Source organism: Primulina tabacum, chromosome 14 (assembly GCF_025594145.1).
Source record: "Primulina tabacum isolate GXHZ01 chromosome 14, ASM2559414v2, whole genome shotgun sequence".
NCBI lineage: Eukaryota > Viridiplantae > Streptophyta > Magnoliopsida > Lamiales > Gesneriaceae > Primulina > Primulina tabacum.
The window spans coordinates 3,818,462-3,832,361 of NC_134563.1; the positions used below are offsets into that span (position 1 = coordinate 3,818,462).

Genomic DNA, 13,900 nt, shown 5'->3' on the forward strand with positions numbered 1-13,900 from the left:
ATCAGTATCCGAGTTGTTACAGACAATTGATTTATTTCGTATTATGAATAAAAGACTGGTTTCTGAATTATGTACTCTGAGGCTTGTTGTTGTTGAATGTAAATTTGAGAACAACGCTGGTGTCAACCAACCTCCGTCCCGGGACGTGACAATAAATATATATTTAACTTCAACTTTCAAGATTTTAATGATACAATTACAAATTATATATATATATATATATATATATATATATATATTATAGACACACACACACACATATATATGTATGTATGTATGTATTTGTTGATTATTTATTTTAGATGTTGGTTCATCAATATAAATTGTGTTCCAACATATAATTGTATATTGACTTCCATTTTGTGAATGACTAGAAGTGGTATATAACTTTACTGAAGAAACTCACAACTCAAGACATGAGCAGCACTTAGAATTTTGGTCAATGCCTTCATGCCTCCCACGTCAATGAATCCGCGTTTGCAATACAGAAGAAATGCACGCACCACATTTTCATACATGTATATGTAAAGATCATTTCACCATATTCCAACATAATCACATTTTCCCCAAAACAAAAGCATAAAATTATATAGAATATTCTCCTACCATGGTTCCCATCAACACTTATGACAAGCTCGATGAGGCCGAACAAGAAAGGCTAGTCGCAAGAAGGAAAACGCGCAGAAGAATCGCAGTCATTGTGATGTCTTCCATCGTTCTTGTCGCCGTCGTGGTAGCAACCGTGGTAGGAGTTTCAGAAACCAACAACAAGAAATCTGGAGCCGAAGATACATCGGCTTCGTCACCTATCAAGGCCATGTGCAACCTTACATTGTATCCCAATTCATGTTACAACAGCATGGTACCATTGATGAAATCTAACAATTTCAAGCCTCAAGATTTTTTTAAATTATCAGTCCAAGTGGCCATAGATGAACTCGCCAAAGCCTCCACGAATTTCGCCGAAAATGTCAGCAAAAAGTTCAATATCACAGATAATTCTACACTCTCCGCTATAGAAACCTGTGAAGAACTGTTCTCACTCTCTCTAGATCACCTCAACAACTCCATATCCACGAAAAACACGAATCTGCTCGAAGCATTCGATGACTTGCGAACATGGTTAAGTTCTGCGGGAACTTATCAGCAAACATGCATGGATGAATTGGAGAATGCATCAAAAGAAGTCAAGATCTTCACGAACGATAACTTCAAGAACTCAAACGAGCACACAAGCAACAGTCTTGCAATTTTTAGCTCATTTGAGTCTATTGCTGCAATGGGGTCGATCGGGAGACGTCGTTTGATGAATCTTGATGATGCACCAGAATGGCTATCTTTTGGAGATAGGAGACTGCTGCAAACTAAGAGTTCTAGTATAATGCCCGACGCCGTGGTGGCTAAAGATGGGTCGGGGCACTACAAGACCATTAAGGCAGCACTTAAGGCTGTTCCTGACAAAAGCAAGAATAGATTTGTTATATACGTGAAAAAGGGTGTTTATTATGAGAATGTGAAGGTCGAGAAGTCCAAATGGAATGTGATGATGTTTGGTGATGGGGAGAAAGCTACCATTGTTTCCGGGAGTCTTAATGTTATTGATGGCACTCCCACTTTTCAATCGGCAACTTTTGGTAAAGTTTTTTAGCTCCAAATTAACCTCATGAGAATATATTAGTACTCAATATATATTCAAAACTCACACAATACCCTCACTGTAACATCTCATAATCATAAATCAAAGAAACATTTGATGATCAATGTAATAAATAATTGATCAACACAGAAACTAATGACTTTTTTTTTGTGGTCCTTTAATTTGTAAGCTGTGATGGGACAAGGATTCATGGCCAGAGATATGGGATTCCGCAACAACGCCGGTCCGGCCAAACATCAAGCAGTGGCCCTCATGTCCACCGCCGACTACTCCATCTTCTACCGCTGCACCATGGACGCCTTCCAAGACACACTCTACGTCCACTCCAACCGCCAATTCTACAGCCAATGCAATATCTATGGCACCGTGGACTTCATCTTTGGAAACTCGGCCGTCGTCATTCAAAACTGCAGCATTCTGCCCAAGAAACCCATGCCTGGCCAGCAGAACACGATAACTGCCCAAGGCAAGTTCGACCCGAATCAGAACACCGGTATCTCGATCCAGAACTGCAACATTACACCTGCCGCTAGCCTTGCCGGAGTCAGCAGTTACTTGGGCCGGCCATGGAAGAACTACTCCACCACTGTTTACATTGGAAACTCGATCGGAAGCTTCATCGATCCCAAGGGGTGGTTGCCTTGGGTTGGCACAACAGCACCCAGCACTATATATTATGCGGAGTTTCAGAACTCGGGGCCTGGTGCTGTGACCAAGAACAGGGTTAACTGGAAGGGTTTGAAGCTGAATCTCAATGCAGGACAGGTTAAGAAGTTTACAGTTGGGCCGTTCATTCAAGGGGACAAATGGATTCCGGCAACAGGAGTCACTTACAAATCGGGTCTTTAAAGTTTTTCGAATCGATCAGTTAGAATTTCGAGCTACCATGTTGTTGTTTCTTGATAATTTCTTTCACATGTATAATTTTATACCCATTTTTCATTATTTGTAATTTTTTTTGAAATAAACAAGATGTATGCTAATCGTCAAAGTGGTCGATTGTTACGTACAACAGAACTAAACCAAAAAGGGAGATGATCCTCCCAAGTCCCAAACAAAATTACGTTGATGATTTGTTGATCTCGGCGAGAACTGGATGAGATTTCCATGGCGAAGCTGCCGCAAGCTAGAAATCTGGTGAAGGATTGGAGCAGCAGGTGCGCGAGGAGCAATGGACCAGAGTGCATTCACTACAAAAACGGAGTCGGTTTCCACTATCCAATTACGGGGAGACCACACCGAAGGGCTGCTTCACACCCCTCAAGAACCGCATGAGCTTCTGCCATATGTGAATCAAAATGACCTGGCTCCCAAGTGCAAAAAGAACCAAACCATCAGCATCTCTCCCGACAATGCCCAATCCAAAGAACGGCATATCCTTCCAAAGAGCTGCATCAACATTCTTTCTTTAGTATGTGATATCCTCCCACATCCGATCATGGAGCCGACTGACTTATTTCATTTTAATGACATCTTTAGGAGAAGGACTCTACCTGCTCTGTGAACTGAAGTGCAAGAACGAGCAATGGGCGAATTACAGAGCAAGAAATTCCCCAAGAACGTATTAGCAAGTGCCAAAGTTTCTGATGCCTCAGAGTAAGTGCTCGTGAACACCCTTATTTCTGGCCTGCCATATACTCCAGAGACGATCATCACAAAACTTCCAACATCCTCTCCTGATCCATTGTCCACCACCCCACAAAAAAGTTCAAATAACTTCCCACCCTTAAATTGTTCCAACAGAATCCACAACGCAGACGAGAATATTTACAATGCCAAAAAACATGGCTGCAGTCTTCTGACCCTTTATTACAGAAGATAGGGAAAATAGTATCAAGCCGGATCCCTCGTGCAGCAAGGTGCACTCGCGCTGGTAAGGCATCAAACAGAGCCCTCCAAACGTGAATTTTTACTTTGTTGGGCATATGGGCACGCCAGAACGCATTAAAATACTTTGAACAAGAACCATTGATTTTACGGAATGCGTGAAAACCGAGACCTAAACGTCCTCCGTTCCCTAGGAATTTGAATTTTCAGAGCCATTACTGTACATTTACTCAGCAATTTAATTCAGACATTAAACAGCGAATGTTTGTCGGTGTCATGTTCTGGAAATGAGTACGTAACATTTAATTGGCATCAGATCGAAACTAAGTTCATAATCCGATTGCAACATCATCAATTTTTGACAAAAGCTTAGTGCATCGTGACTTGAAAAGTCCTAACAAGCAATACTCGTCGCTTTGACATGATGTAAGCCGTTTTTCTGCCAAATTCTATATTTTGGAGCACCCACGTTATAACACCCCTTTAACATCCATTCTCCAATGTGAGTGGGCGTTATAAAGCCCACTCATATGAGAGAGGGTGTGAGGCGTTCATACACGTTCATATGTATGAACGCCCCTGTGTCAGTTTTGTTTAAAAAATATTCGAAACTTAGCGACGGGTTTTGAAAATCCGTCGCAAAGCGACGGTTTGGTAAACACCGTCGCTATTTGCGACGGATTTTCAAAACCCGTCGCTGAACGCAAGCCCCACGCACGTGATGAATTTTTTCCTTATTTAATGTTATTTAATGTATTAGTTTAAATTTCAAATTTGTATGTTTTAAAAAAAACGGAAATTAAAATAAATTAAAAAATAATGTTAAATAAAAAACTAACGGTTGTTTTTGTTTTTAAAATTAAAAAATTGTTTTAACGGCTAATTAACGGCTAGTTAACGGCTAGTTTATTAAAAAAATAATATATTCATCTATAAATATTCACACACTACACAAATTATTTCAAACATCAAAACATATTATTCTTCACTCCAAAAATCTTGTCTCTTCTATTTTCATCATCTCAAAATCTTTTTTTCCAAAAATTTCTTAAATCCTACTTTGTTCTGAAATGGATGAAAATTACCGAGGGTTTTTTAGAAATTTCGTGAGTTATCCAAAAAATCCGGAAGAAAATACTTCTTCCCAAAATTCGAAAATTCCACCAAAATATCCATATTTTCCATACCCACCAAATTATCCACATAATCCATATCCACCAAATTATCCTTACAATTCATATCCACCAAATTATCCATATAATCCATATCCACCAAACTATCCATCTAATCCACATGCAACCAGTATGCCATTTATTTCTCCGACGGAAAATGAACCGGCCACTCCAACTTTCGTCCCAGAGACTCAATTGTCCGACCGTGAATCCCCAATTGAAGTCGTAAATTTGGAGAATGTGGATTCAAGCGCTGAGGGTAGAAAAAAACGGTCAACCTGGAGCAAGGTTGAAGACGAGGTCTTAGCGAGATCGTTTGTCACTATCAGCGATGACCCAATCATCGGCAATGATCAAAAGGCGGAAGCTTTCTGGGGACGTGTTGCAAGCTACTACAATGACAATCGTCCCGCAGGTACACCCAATAGAAGTGCAAGTGTCATACGATCACACTGGCACAATACCATCCAAAAAAACGTATATCGCTTCAATGCAAATTACAATAGTATTTATAGTGCATATCGTAGCGGCCACAGTGATGAGGATATACTACGACTTGCGTATGAAAAATATCGTACGGAAAATAACGGCATCGCATTTAATCTTGAGCATGTGTGGAGGATCGTAAAAGACCGTCCAATGTTTACTCCACAGTCCGTTGATCACCATGTTAGCACGAAGAAGGCAAGGACCTCGGAGTCGGGAGCAAGCAACACCTCATCCAACCAAGATGCGAGTCTACATGTAGACCTAATTGAATAAGAAAATCGTCCAATGGGTCAGAAGGCAGCAAAAAGAAAGGGAAAAGGTAAAACGAGATCGGATATGGAGTGTATGACAACAAACTTGGACAATATGTTTGCAAAGTTTACTGAATATACAAGCATGAAAAAAGTTGAAGTTGAAATGAAACAAAAACAACTCGAAGTAGAGGAGATGAAAGCAAAAGCTGCTATGGACCAAAGTTCAACTAAAGGAATATGCAATCCTTTCGAAGAATACTTCGCAAATGACATATGAGCAACTTATCATCCACGAACGTCTATGTCAAGAGATTAGGGGGAGATGGAATATTTAATTTGCAGTTATTGTAATTTTCGATTATTGTAATTTTCATTTATTATAATTTTCATTCATTTTAATTTTCATTTTCGTTAATGTAACTCTCCGATCAATTAGTATTTTACATCTTCTCTTAAGTTTAATTTATTTTCTAATATTTTTATGCAAGTGTTATTTATTATTATATGTTGTACCGTTTTATTTTATGTTTATAATAAATTTTTAATTTTAATTAAATGACACTCATAAAATTAAATTATTTTACGTACTGAATATATAAAAACAAATTATTATTAATATAAAATAATAATAATTTAAATTTCTTAAAAAATTTGAAATTGAATTTATTTAATGTAAAATAAGAGTAAGATGAATGAGTGGATAACGTGACCTACAAATAATGAGTGTGAATGTTAAAATGAATGTGGAAGAATAGATGTGTTAATGTAATGTGTATGTGGCATGTGGACCCCACGATTTTTGATGAGGTGGTGGGTGTTATAACACCCACCAATGCGGGTGCCTTAGGCTTCAAGATCTTATTTTTGTCGTTTATGGTAACTATTGACTCGCTGATAACTTCACTTAGAAAATTTGAAATCCGATTCTGCTTGATGTTACATACTCCTCGATTGCAAAATTCGAAATTTCCATTTTTTGAAATAATGTTGAAAATCTCGATGTACCCTTATTTTGCACCAAATGATAAATGTGTTACTGATTATGTGATTCATGACAAAGACGAGTTGAAAGAAGTTAGGGACTATCTTCGAGACGGTCTCACGAATCTTTATCTATGAGACGGGTCAATCCTACCGATATTCACAATAAAAAGTAATACTCTTAGTATAAAGATTGATACTTTTTCATGGATGACCCAAATAAGAGATCTGTCTCACAAAATACGACCCGTGAGACCGTCTCACACAAGTTTTTACCTATTTGATAATGTACAAGAAGAAGATGATCCCGAAAAATATCTCGAGGAGGATCCCATGAAAGAAAAGTATAATGAAGAGTTATGAAATTGAGATATTTTAGGGTAGATTATGTTGTCTAGTCATCAACTGTAATAACGATATTCAATCTATTTTCCTTTAGAATCCCTTGATTGTATAAATTTTCTTTTGAAATCAATAAAGAAATCAGTTTATTTATATACTGGATTCAACGTAAAATTATTAAATTTGAATCATTCCACTATGAATTATTAAAATTGGATCATTCAACATTTATTGAACTTTGAATTTCTAAACATATCAATATTTTTTTTATTTAGTACATCTATTCTTCGGCAGTCTTACAAACTTGTGTCTTTGTAGGAAATGACACGAAGAACACCAAAGAATAACTGAAATTCGCGTAATGATGGGAAAATGAGTGGAAACCGAGGACCACCGCCATCACCACCGCTATCATCACCAAGATTTGGTCTTAGTTGAGAAGACTTAGTGGTCATTGCAATTTTTGTGGCGACAACACGCAATTATTGTGGCGACAACATTTTAAGGGTTAATAAACTCAAATATTGCCAACCAACACCACCGCCAATATCTCAACCGAACGGAATCAAGTACCACTCTAAGTCCTTGAGTAAGAACCAGTCCAAATATTCGATAGCAAATCAGACTCAGAAGTTGGTTAAAACTGGCTAAAAAACATAGAGACTCATCTCTAACTGCTAGATGTCCTAGAAAAACTTAAGGTGGGCATTGTCGTTCCGCTTTTTGAAGATAAGACGAGAAAATGGTGGAAAACTATTTCACCTCCTATTTTGAAAGCAGAACCAATAACTTGGCATAGATTCCGTCAAGCCTTCTCGAAGCAGTACTTCCCAATAGCAGTACGAAGCCTGAAAAAATTTGACAAATCAAAATTATATCGTTCGATAGTTTTCAAATTTTAATATATTATTAATATAATATAATTATATATTAAATAAAAAAAATTTGAGTATTTAAAATATTTATTTTCGAACAATAATTTAAATAGATCACGAACATATTCTAATCTTTCAAACGGATTCGAAATCGAATGAAATTAAATCAACTTTAAATTTTTCGTCCTATTGTGCTCGAATATTTTCATTTACATCCCCCACTCAACGCTTCTGTTCATGACTTCACGAGCCCATTTGATTTTAAACGTATTCACTGTCCTCTACTTCGTGGATTTTTTATTTCAACGTGGCAAATTCTTACCCGCCTGTCATTTACTAAGTGTCACGACAGGTGAAGTCAAAAATGTTTGAAATTTGAATTTTCCATTTTGCCCACTTCACTCGCTCCAATTTGAAATCATTTGTGTCCTACAGTCCTGCTTACGATTCAACGGTCGATTTTCTTTTTAATCTGTCCTGGAAATCATACTCAAGCAAATATTCCCGTGCTGTTGGATTTTGATTTTGAGCTGTGTTAGTGGATCTGGGTTGGTTTCTGATATTAAATTGGATGCTATTTTTGCAATTTTGCTGAAGATTAGTTGATGTTTTTTTTGTCGGTTTAATTGATTAATTGTAATGGAATGTTAATTTTTTCGAAATTTATCTGCTCAGGTATAATTGTGACCTGTTTAAGTTGATTTTGGATATAACTAAGTCTGCTAACCAAATCATGAAGGGTCTCGTCATTTGCTGATTATTTGGGATTTTGTTACTGTTTTATTGTAAATTTAGTGATATTAAGCATTATGTAATTTTAAAAATCTGAATTGAATATTGTTTGTTCAGGCTTCAGCTGGATTTTTGCTCATCTTGCTTGTTGGTATTATTTGTCTGCATCAGGAGGTTTGATAAAGATACCGAAGCTATTAGACTTTGAAATTGAGTGCAACCAAATAATTTTCATATAACAGATTACTGCCATAATTTGCTTGCTGCTATTTCTTGAAGGAATGTTTCTCGATGTATTACTGACTTATCGGACTTATTTGCACTGTCATTTTTGCATTTATAACAGGAGATGGATTGTGCTTGTTATCTTATTATTGAATGTCTTGATGGTCAGATAAAGTTGCCTTAAAATGCTGAATGGTGAAAGGAACTGGCTGACACAAATGGGAACAACGTGTGACTCTCTTCTGAATGAACTCCAGGTTTTATTTGGCTTATTCTCAGATAGAATAATCTGATTATGGTCTTTTTGTAGATAGCACCGTCTCTGGGCCATAGTAATATTTCAAGCATATTTACTTGTTGGCAAATCTTTCAGATAATATGGGATGAAGTGGGGGAATCTGATGCTGAAAGGGACAGATTGTTACTTGAACTTGAACAAGAATGTTTAGAGGCCTACAGAAGGAAAGTGGATCAGGCAAACATGGGCAGAGCTCAGCTGCGGAAAGATATTGCTGATGCCGAAGCAGAGCTTGCAGCCATCTGCTCGGCAATGGGAGAGCGGCCAGTACACATTAGGCAGGTTAGGTTTTGAGATCACCAAGTTTTTTGTGTGTTATTAAATTCTGATTATACTTGCTCCTTTCTTTGTTGAATGCACAAAATATTGACTTAGATTTTTCGACATCTTTAATTGGCTTCAATGGTCGACAGCTGTTGAGGTCATCAAAAGCTTTTATGATTTTTAATTCCTATGTAGGCAAGAAATATATTAAATTTTACCACGAGCTACATTGCCTCATATACTAATAGAAATCAGAAGTGCTTTTAGAAAGTTTACATTCGAGAAGCACAGATGAATCTAAATGAATTTCAAACCTGGAAAATTCGAATTACTATTATTGTTGGTCTTTCTTTGTGCAGTCTGATCACATCCCAGCAAATTTGAAGGCTGAACTCAGAGCAATTCTTCCACAGATAGAGGAGATGCGGAATAGGAAATTGGATCGCAAAAATCTATTTGTACAGGTCCTGGAGAAGATACAGTGTATTAAGAATGAAATCAATGGGTCAATGGGATTTGCTTCTGTTAACACTATAGTGGATGAAACTGATTTGTCTTTAAGAAAGCTTGATGAATTGCAGAAAGAGCTGCAGGTTCTTCACGAAGAAAAGGTTAAGTCTATGTCTTGCATAATCATCTATTGAAATAATCTTTTTATGAGTTTCTGGAGATATATAAATTTTTTCTTGCAGAATGGACGCCTGAAGCTGGTGATGGACCACCTGAATTGTTTATACTCACTGTGCTCAGTCCTTGGCCTAGATTTCAAGCATACAGTCAATGAGATTCATCCAAGTTTGGGGGATTCTGAAGCTTCAAAAAATATTAACAGTGACACAATAAAACAGTTGGGGATTGCTATACAAAGACTGCGAGAGACCAAAATTCACAGAATGCAGCAGGTTTATTGATTTAATGATAGGTTGTTTTACCCTTATAAGTAATCGTTATTTATGTTTAACGTGAGGCAGAATTTATTGACTGCTCAATGTCTGTAGTTGCAAGATCTTACAACTTCACTTCTGGAGCTTTGGAATTTGATGGACACGCCCATTGAAGAGCAACAGATATTTCGGAAAGCTACGTGCAACGTAGCTTCTTCAGAAGATGAGATAACCGAGCCAGACATGCTGTCTACTGACTTTATTACTTATGTGAGTCAAATGTATTTTTTGTTGTGCATTGGTTATGAAAATTCCTTTATGTTTACATCTTGCTTGGTATTTTAAGGTTTAAATTTGTGAAGTTGGCTCTAAAAGTTCCATTTGATATAAGATGACTCTGGCTCTAAATGTAGCATTAATCATCTATTTGCCAGGTCAAAACAGAAGTTTCTCGATTGGAAGAGTTGAAAGTGAGCAAAATGAAGGAGCTTGTTTTGAAAAAGAAGGCAGAGCTAGAAGATATTTGTAGGAAAACACATTTAATCGTAGAATCAGATAGCACAGTGGACATTGCAGTAGATGCTATTGAATCTGGTTGTTACCTAACTTGGTTATTTCTCTCTTGCAAAATAATTCTTATTCTAACTTTCTATTTTTCATTTTTATCTACGTAGGAGCAGTTGATGCTGCTTATGTACTTGAACAAATTGAGCTTCACATAGCTAGAGTTAAAGAAGAGGCTCTTGGCAGGAAGGAAATTCTTGAAAAGGTTGAGAAGTGGAAGGCTGCATGTGAGGAAGAGAGCTGGCTTGAGGAGTATAATAGGGTAGGTTGTTTTTATATATTTCATTGGGCACAGATTGACTTGAACCTATGCAGTTGTTTAATGTTTCATTTCCCTATGCAGGATGATAACCGTTATACTGCTGGGAGAGGTACTCATCTTACCCTGAAACGAGCTGAAAGAGCTCGTGCCTTGGTCAATAAACTTCCAGGTACGATTTGTATATCACATTGAGAGGCCAACATTTTACAACATTCTTAATTAATTGCTGTAGCTCATGCACATATAAATTTGACATTGTAATTGTATCCTTTCTTGCTGGAACAGCGATGGTGGATGCATTGGCTTCAAAAACAATAGCATGGGAAAACGAAAAGGGAGTTGACTTTGTTTATGATGGCGTAAGAGCTACCTTATAGGTTTAACCATCTCTTGTAATAATTGGAAGTAACAAGTGCCTTTCATTTTCATATTTATGTCCAGGTTCGTCTGCTTTCAATGCTTGAAGGGTATACACTTTTACGGCAAGAAAAAGAACTTGAGCACAAAAGACAGAGAGTATGATATTTTTCCCTTTCTTGAACTCTATAGCTTTCTGCATATAAATCAGCAATTTATGTTCTCAGTGTGGACGCCCACTCACTTCTTTCTTTGTCTCTGTGTGTCATATTTGACATCAGGATCAGAAAAAACTTCAGGGACAGTTGCTGACGGAGCAAGAAGCTCTTTATGGTTCAAAACCAAGCCCTATGAAGAACCAGAATGTTAAGAAAGCTCTACGATTGTCATGTGGTGGTGCAAGCAATAGGAGACTCTCTCTTGGAGGACATATGCTACAAACTCCAAAGCCTCATGATGATATGCCACATTCTGCAAAAGCTACTCCTAATACACGTAATGCTAAAAGAATGGATCGTAAAAACCAAGATCGAACAAGGGATGATGGATTTTCAACTCTCTCATCTGGTTCGTTTCTGGATGTATCTGGTAATTTCATCTCTGCTGTCTCCTCTAATTTTCAATTTTAAGGTGAAAACAATTAACTTGTGGACGTGGATGGAAAATTTGCTTGTTTTTTTTTAATCTTTCTCCATTTCTTGATTTTAGGGAGGATGGCTATGGAAATAACTTGTCATCCAGTAAAAAAGAACTCCCTGAACTCATCAAATGCTCGTGAAATAGAGTCGCCAATTATGCGAAAACCATTTTCTCCCATTTCTTCCATGGATTCCTCAAAATTCAACTCAACAAATACAATGGAAGACCTGAACAAAAAATACGTGATGTCACAGAAGATACTCACACCGTTTAGTACTCCTTCCAAAATGATTTCTACCACTGATGAAGAGAATATAACTCCCCAAACAATGATGATTGCTGCAGCTGTACCTTCAACACCTTCAACTATATCTGTCCCAATGAAGATGGCCATAACACCCGCTCCATCTGTGGCCAAGTCAGTTGAAGAAGAAACCGAATACTCTTTTGAGGAGAGGAGAGCTGGATTTCTGTTGACCAGATCACATCAAATGAATGTGATACAAGCCTAGGCACACATTTTGATATAACTAGAATCAAACAGTATTCGTTTAGTTCTTGGATATCGAGACCAGACATGCCTGTTCAATTTTCTTCTTCTCGTGTATATAGTCTTAGAGCACCCACAATGGGGTGTTAAATGGGTGTTACCCTCTCCATTGTGAGTGGACGTTATAACGTCCACTCACAGGAGAGAGAGAGGAGCGTTCAGTTGTTTGAACGCCCCTCTGTCAGTTTATTTTTTTAAAAAAATTGGACATGTTGCGACGGTTTTTGAAAAACCGTCGCTATTAGCGACGGATTTTCAATTTCCGTCGCTACTTTGCTGACACGCCGGCCCCTCGTGTTTTGAATTATTTTAATTTTGTTTTTAAATTTTGACTTTTTTTTTTATTTCAATTTCATATATTTTTAAAAAAGTTAATATTATTTATTAAAATTAATAAATTTATTTTATTAAAAATTAATTAAAACTAGAATAATGATTTAAATAATGTAAAAATATATTTAAAACATATTTATGTAATAAGTGGACTGTGGGACCCATATATAATGAGTTGGAATGTTAAAAGGAATGTGAGTAAAAGAGATATGTTGTTATAATGAGTACGTGGCAGTGGACTCCACACTTTTTGATGAGTTGGTGGGTGTTTCCTTCTAACAACAAAACGTGGATGAGAATGCTGGATTATTTCACACCTTGCAATCGATCTTTAAATGACTAGTGGAGGCAATGTAGAATATACATGTCAAAACGGGCTGACGGGGCGGGCCAGCTCGCAACCCGCCACAACCCGCCATTAGGCGGGGCGGGACGGGCCTCTAAATGGCCAACCCAGCCCAACCCATCTTGGGCCGCGGGTTAGACGGGCCAACCCGCTTATTATTTTTTTTAAAAAATATATTAAACAATATTAAAATAAACATAGAAGAAAAATATATTTCAGTCAAATAATTTCATGAAAAACTTAAAAACATTGAAATAAGACATTGAAAGCATACAACAATCAACATAATCCATAAAAAAATAAAGTGCTTATTCTAATTCACACAAGATTTCATCGTACACATGTTCTAAAAATTAACTCATGTAATATCACCAACCGTAAATACAATGAAATCTTTAAATGTGAATTCCAAATCTTTTTTAGTATACACTTCTCCAGTTTCTTAAGGATTTGTCATCACAAGAAAACAAAAATTAACGATCTTAAGTTTTTGTCCGCACAAGGCATCTTGCTCTTACCATCCACATTTTCTTAAAAAGTGAGAAACATTGGAAGATAACAGAAAGTCGGGGAAACAGACGGTTGTAAAAAATATTATGTGTTCAACAATACACATAATTACTTTATTTACTATATTATTTCGATAATTCTGGATTAGTTTGAGTTAAACATTAAAAAAAAGGGAGGAGACTGGAGAGTATAACATCTTCAAAAAAAAAATAGAAGCATAAAGTATTTGGATAAAACAAGACGATGAAACTTAAAGTTGTATGTATATTTTTAACTATTAGACTTTATGTTATGATAATTATATTGTTATACCTAATTCCTTTTAACATATACAAATAA

At 36.8% G+C, this 13,900-nt stretch overlaps 3 protein-coding genes across 4 annotated transcripts; all 3 read left to right on the plus strand.

Annotated features, from left to right (window-relative positions):
- Positions 1 to 574: 574 nt before the first annotated feature.
- LOC142524900 (putative pectinesterase/pectinesterase inhibitor 46) lies at positions 575 to 3,542 on the plus strand. The gene is made up of 2 exons (XM_075629059.1): positions 575 to 1,634; positions 1,827 to 3,542. Exons 1-2 carry the CDS (start codon positions 608 to 610, stop codon positions 2,504 to 2,506), a joined length of 1,707 nt encoding a protein of 568 aa, XP_075485174.1. The 5' UTR covers positions 575 to 607; the 3' UTR covers positions 2,507 to 3,542.
- A 1,246-nt stretch (positions 3,543 to 4,788) lies between these two features.
- LOC142525048 (glutathione S-transferase T3-like) lies at positions 4,789 to 5,418 on the plus strand. The gene has a single exon (XM_075629218.1). The coding sequence runs from the start codon at positions 4,789 to 4,791 to the stop codon at positions 5,416 to 5,418; it is 630 nt and encodes a 209-aa protein (XP_075485333.1).
- A 2,559-nt stretch (positions 5,419 to 7,977) lies between these two features.
- On the plus strand, positions 7,978 to 12,444 carry LOC142525454 (65-kDa microtubule-associated protein 3-like). Of its 2 annotated transcripts, none has more exons than XM_075629753.1 (13): positions 7,978 to 8,145; positions 8,724 to 8,811; positions 8,928 to 9,134; positions 9,476 to 9,727; positions 9,809 to 10,018; positions 10,115 to 10,270; positions 10,435 to 10,594; positions 10,681 to 10,826; positions 10,908 to 10,995; positions 11,112 to 11,185; positions 11,268 to 11,342; positions 11,465 to 11,771; positions 11,892 to 12,444. In XM_075629753.1, exons 2-13 carry the CDS (start codon positions 8,740 to 8,742, stop codon positions 12,332 to 12,334), a joined length of 2,190 nt encoding a protein of 729 aa, XP_075485868.1. In that variant the 5' UTR covers positions 7,978 to 8,145; positions 8,724 to 8,739; the 3' UTR covers positions 12,335 to 12,444. The 2 variants fall into 2 exon arrangements, with proteins under 2 accessions (XP_075485868.1, XP_075485867.1); XM_075629752.1 differs by having other exon boundaries at positions 7,979 to 8,145; positions 10,675 to 10,826.
- Positions 12,445 to 13,900: the final 1,456 nt, after the last annotated feature.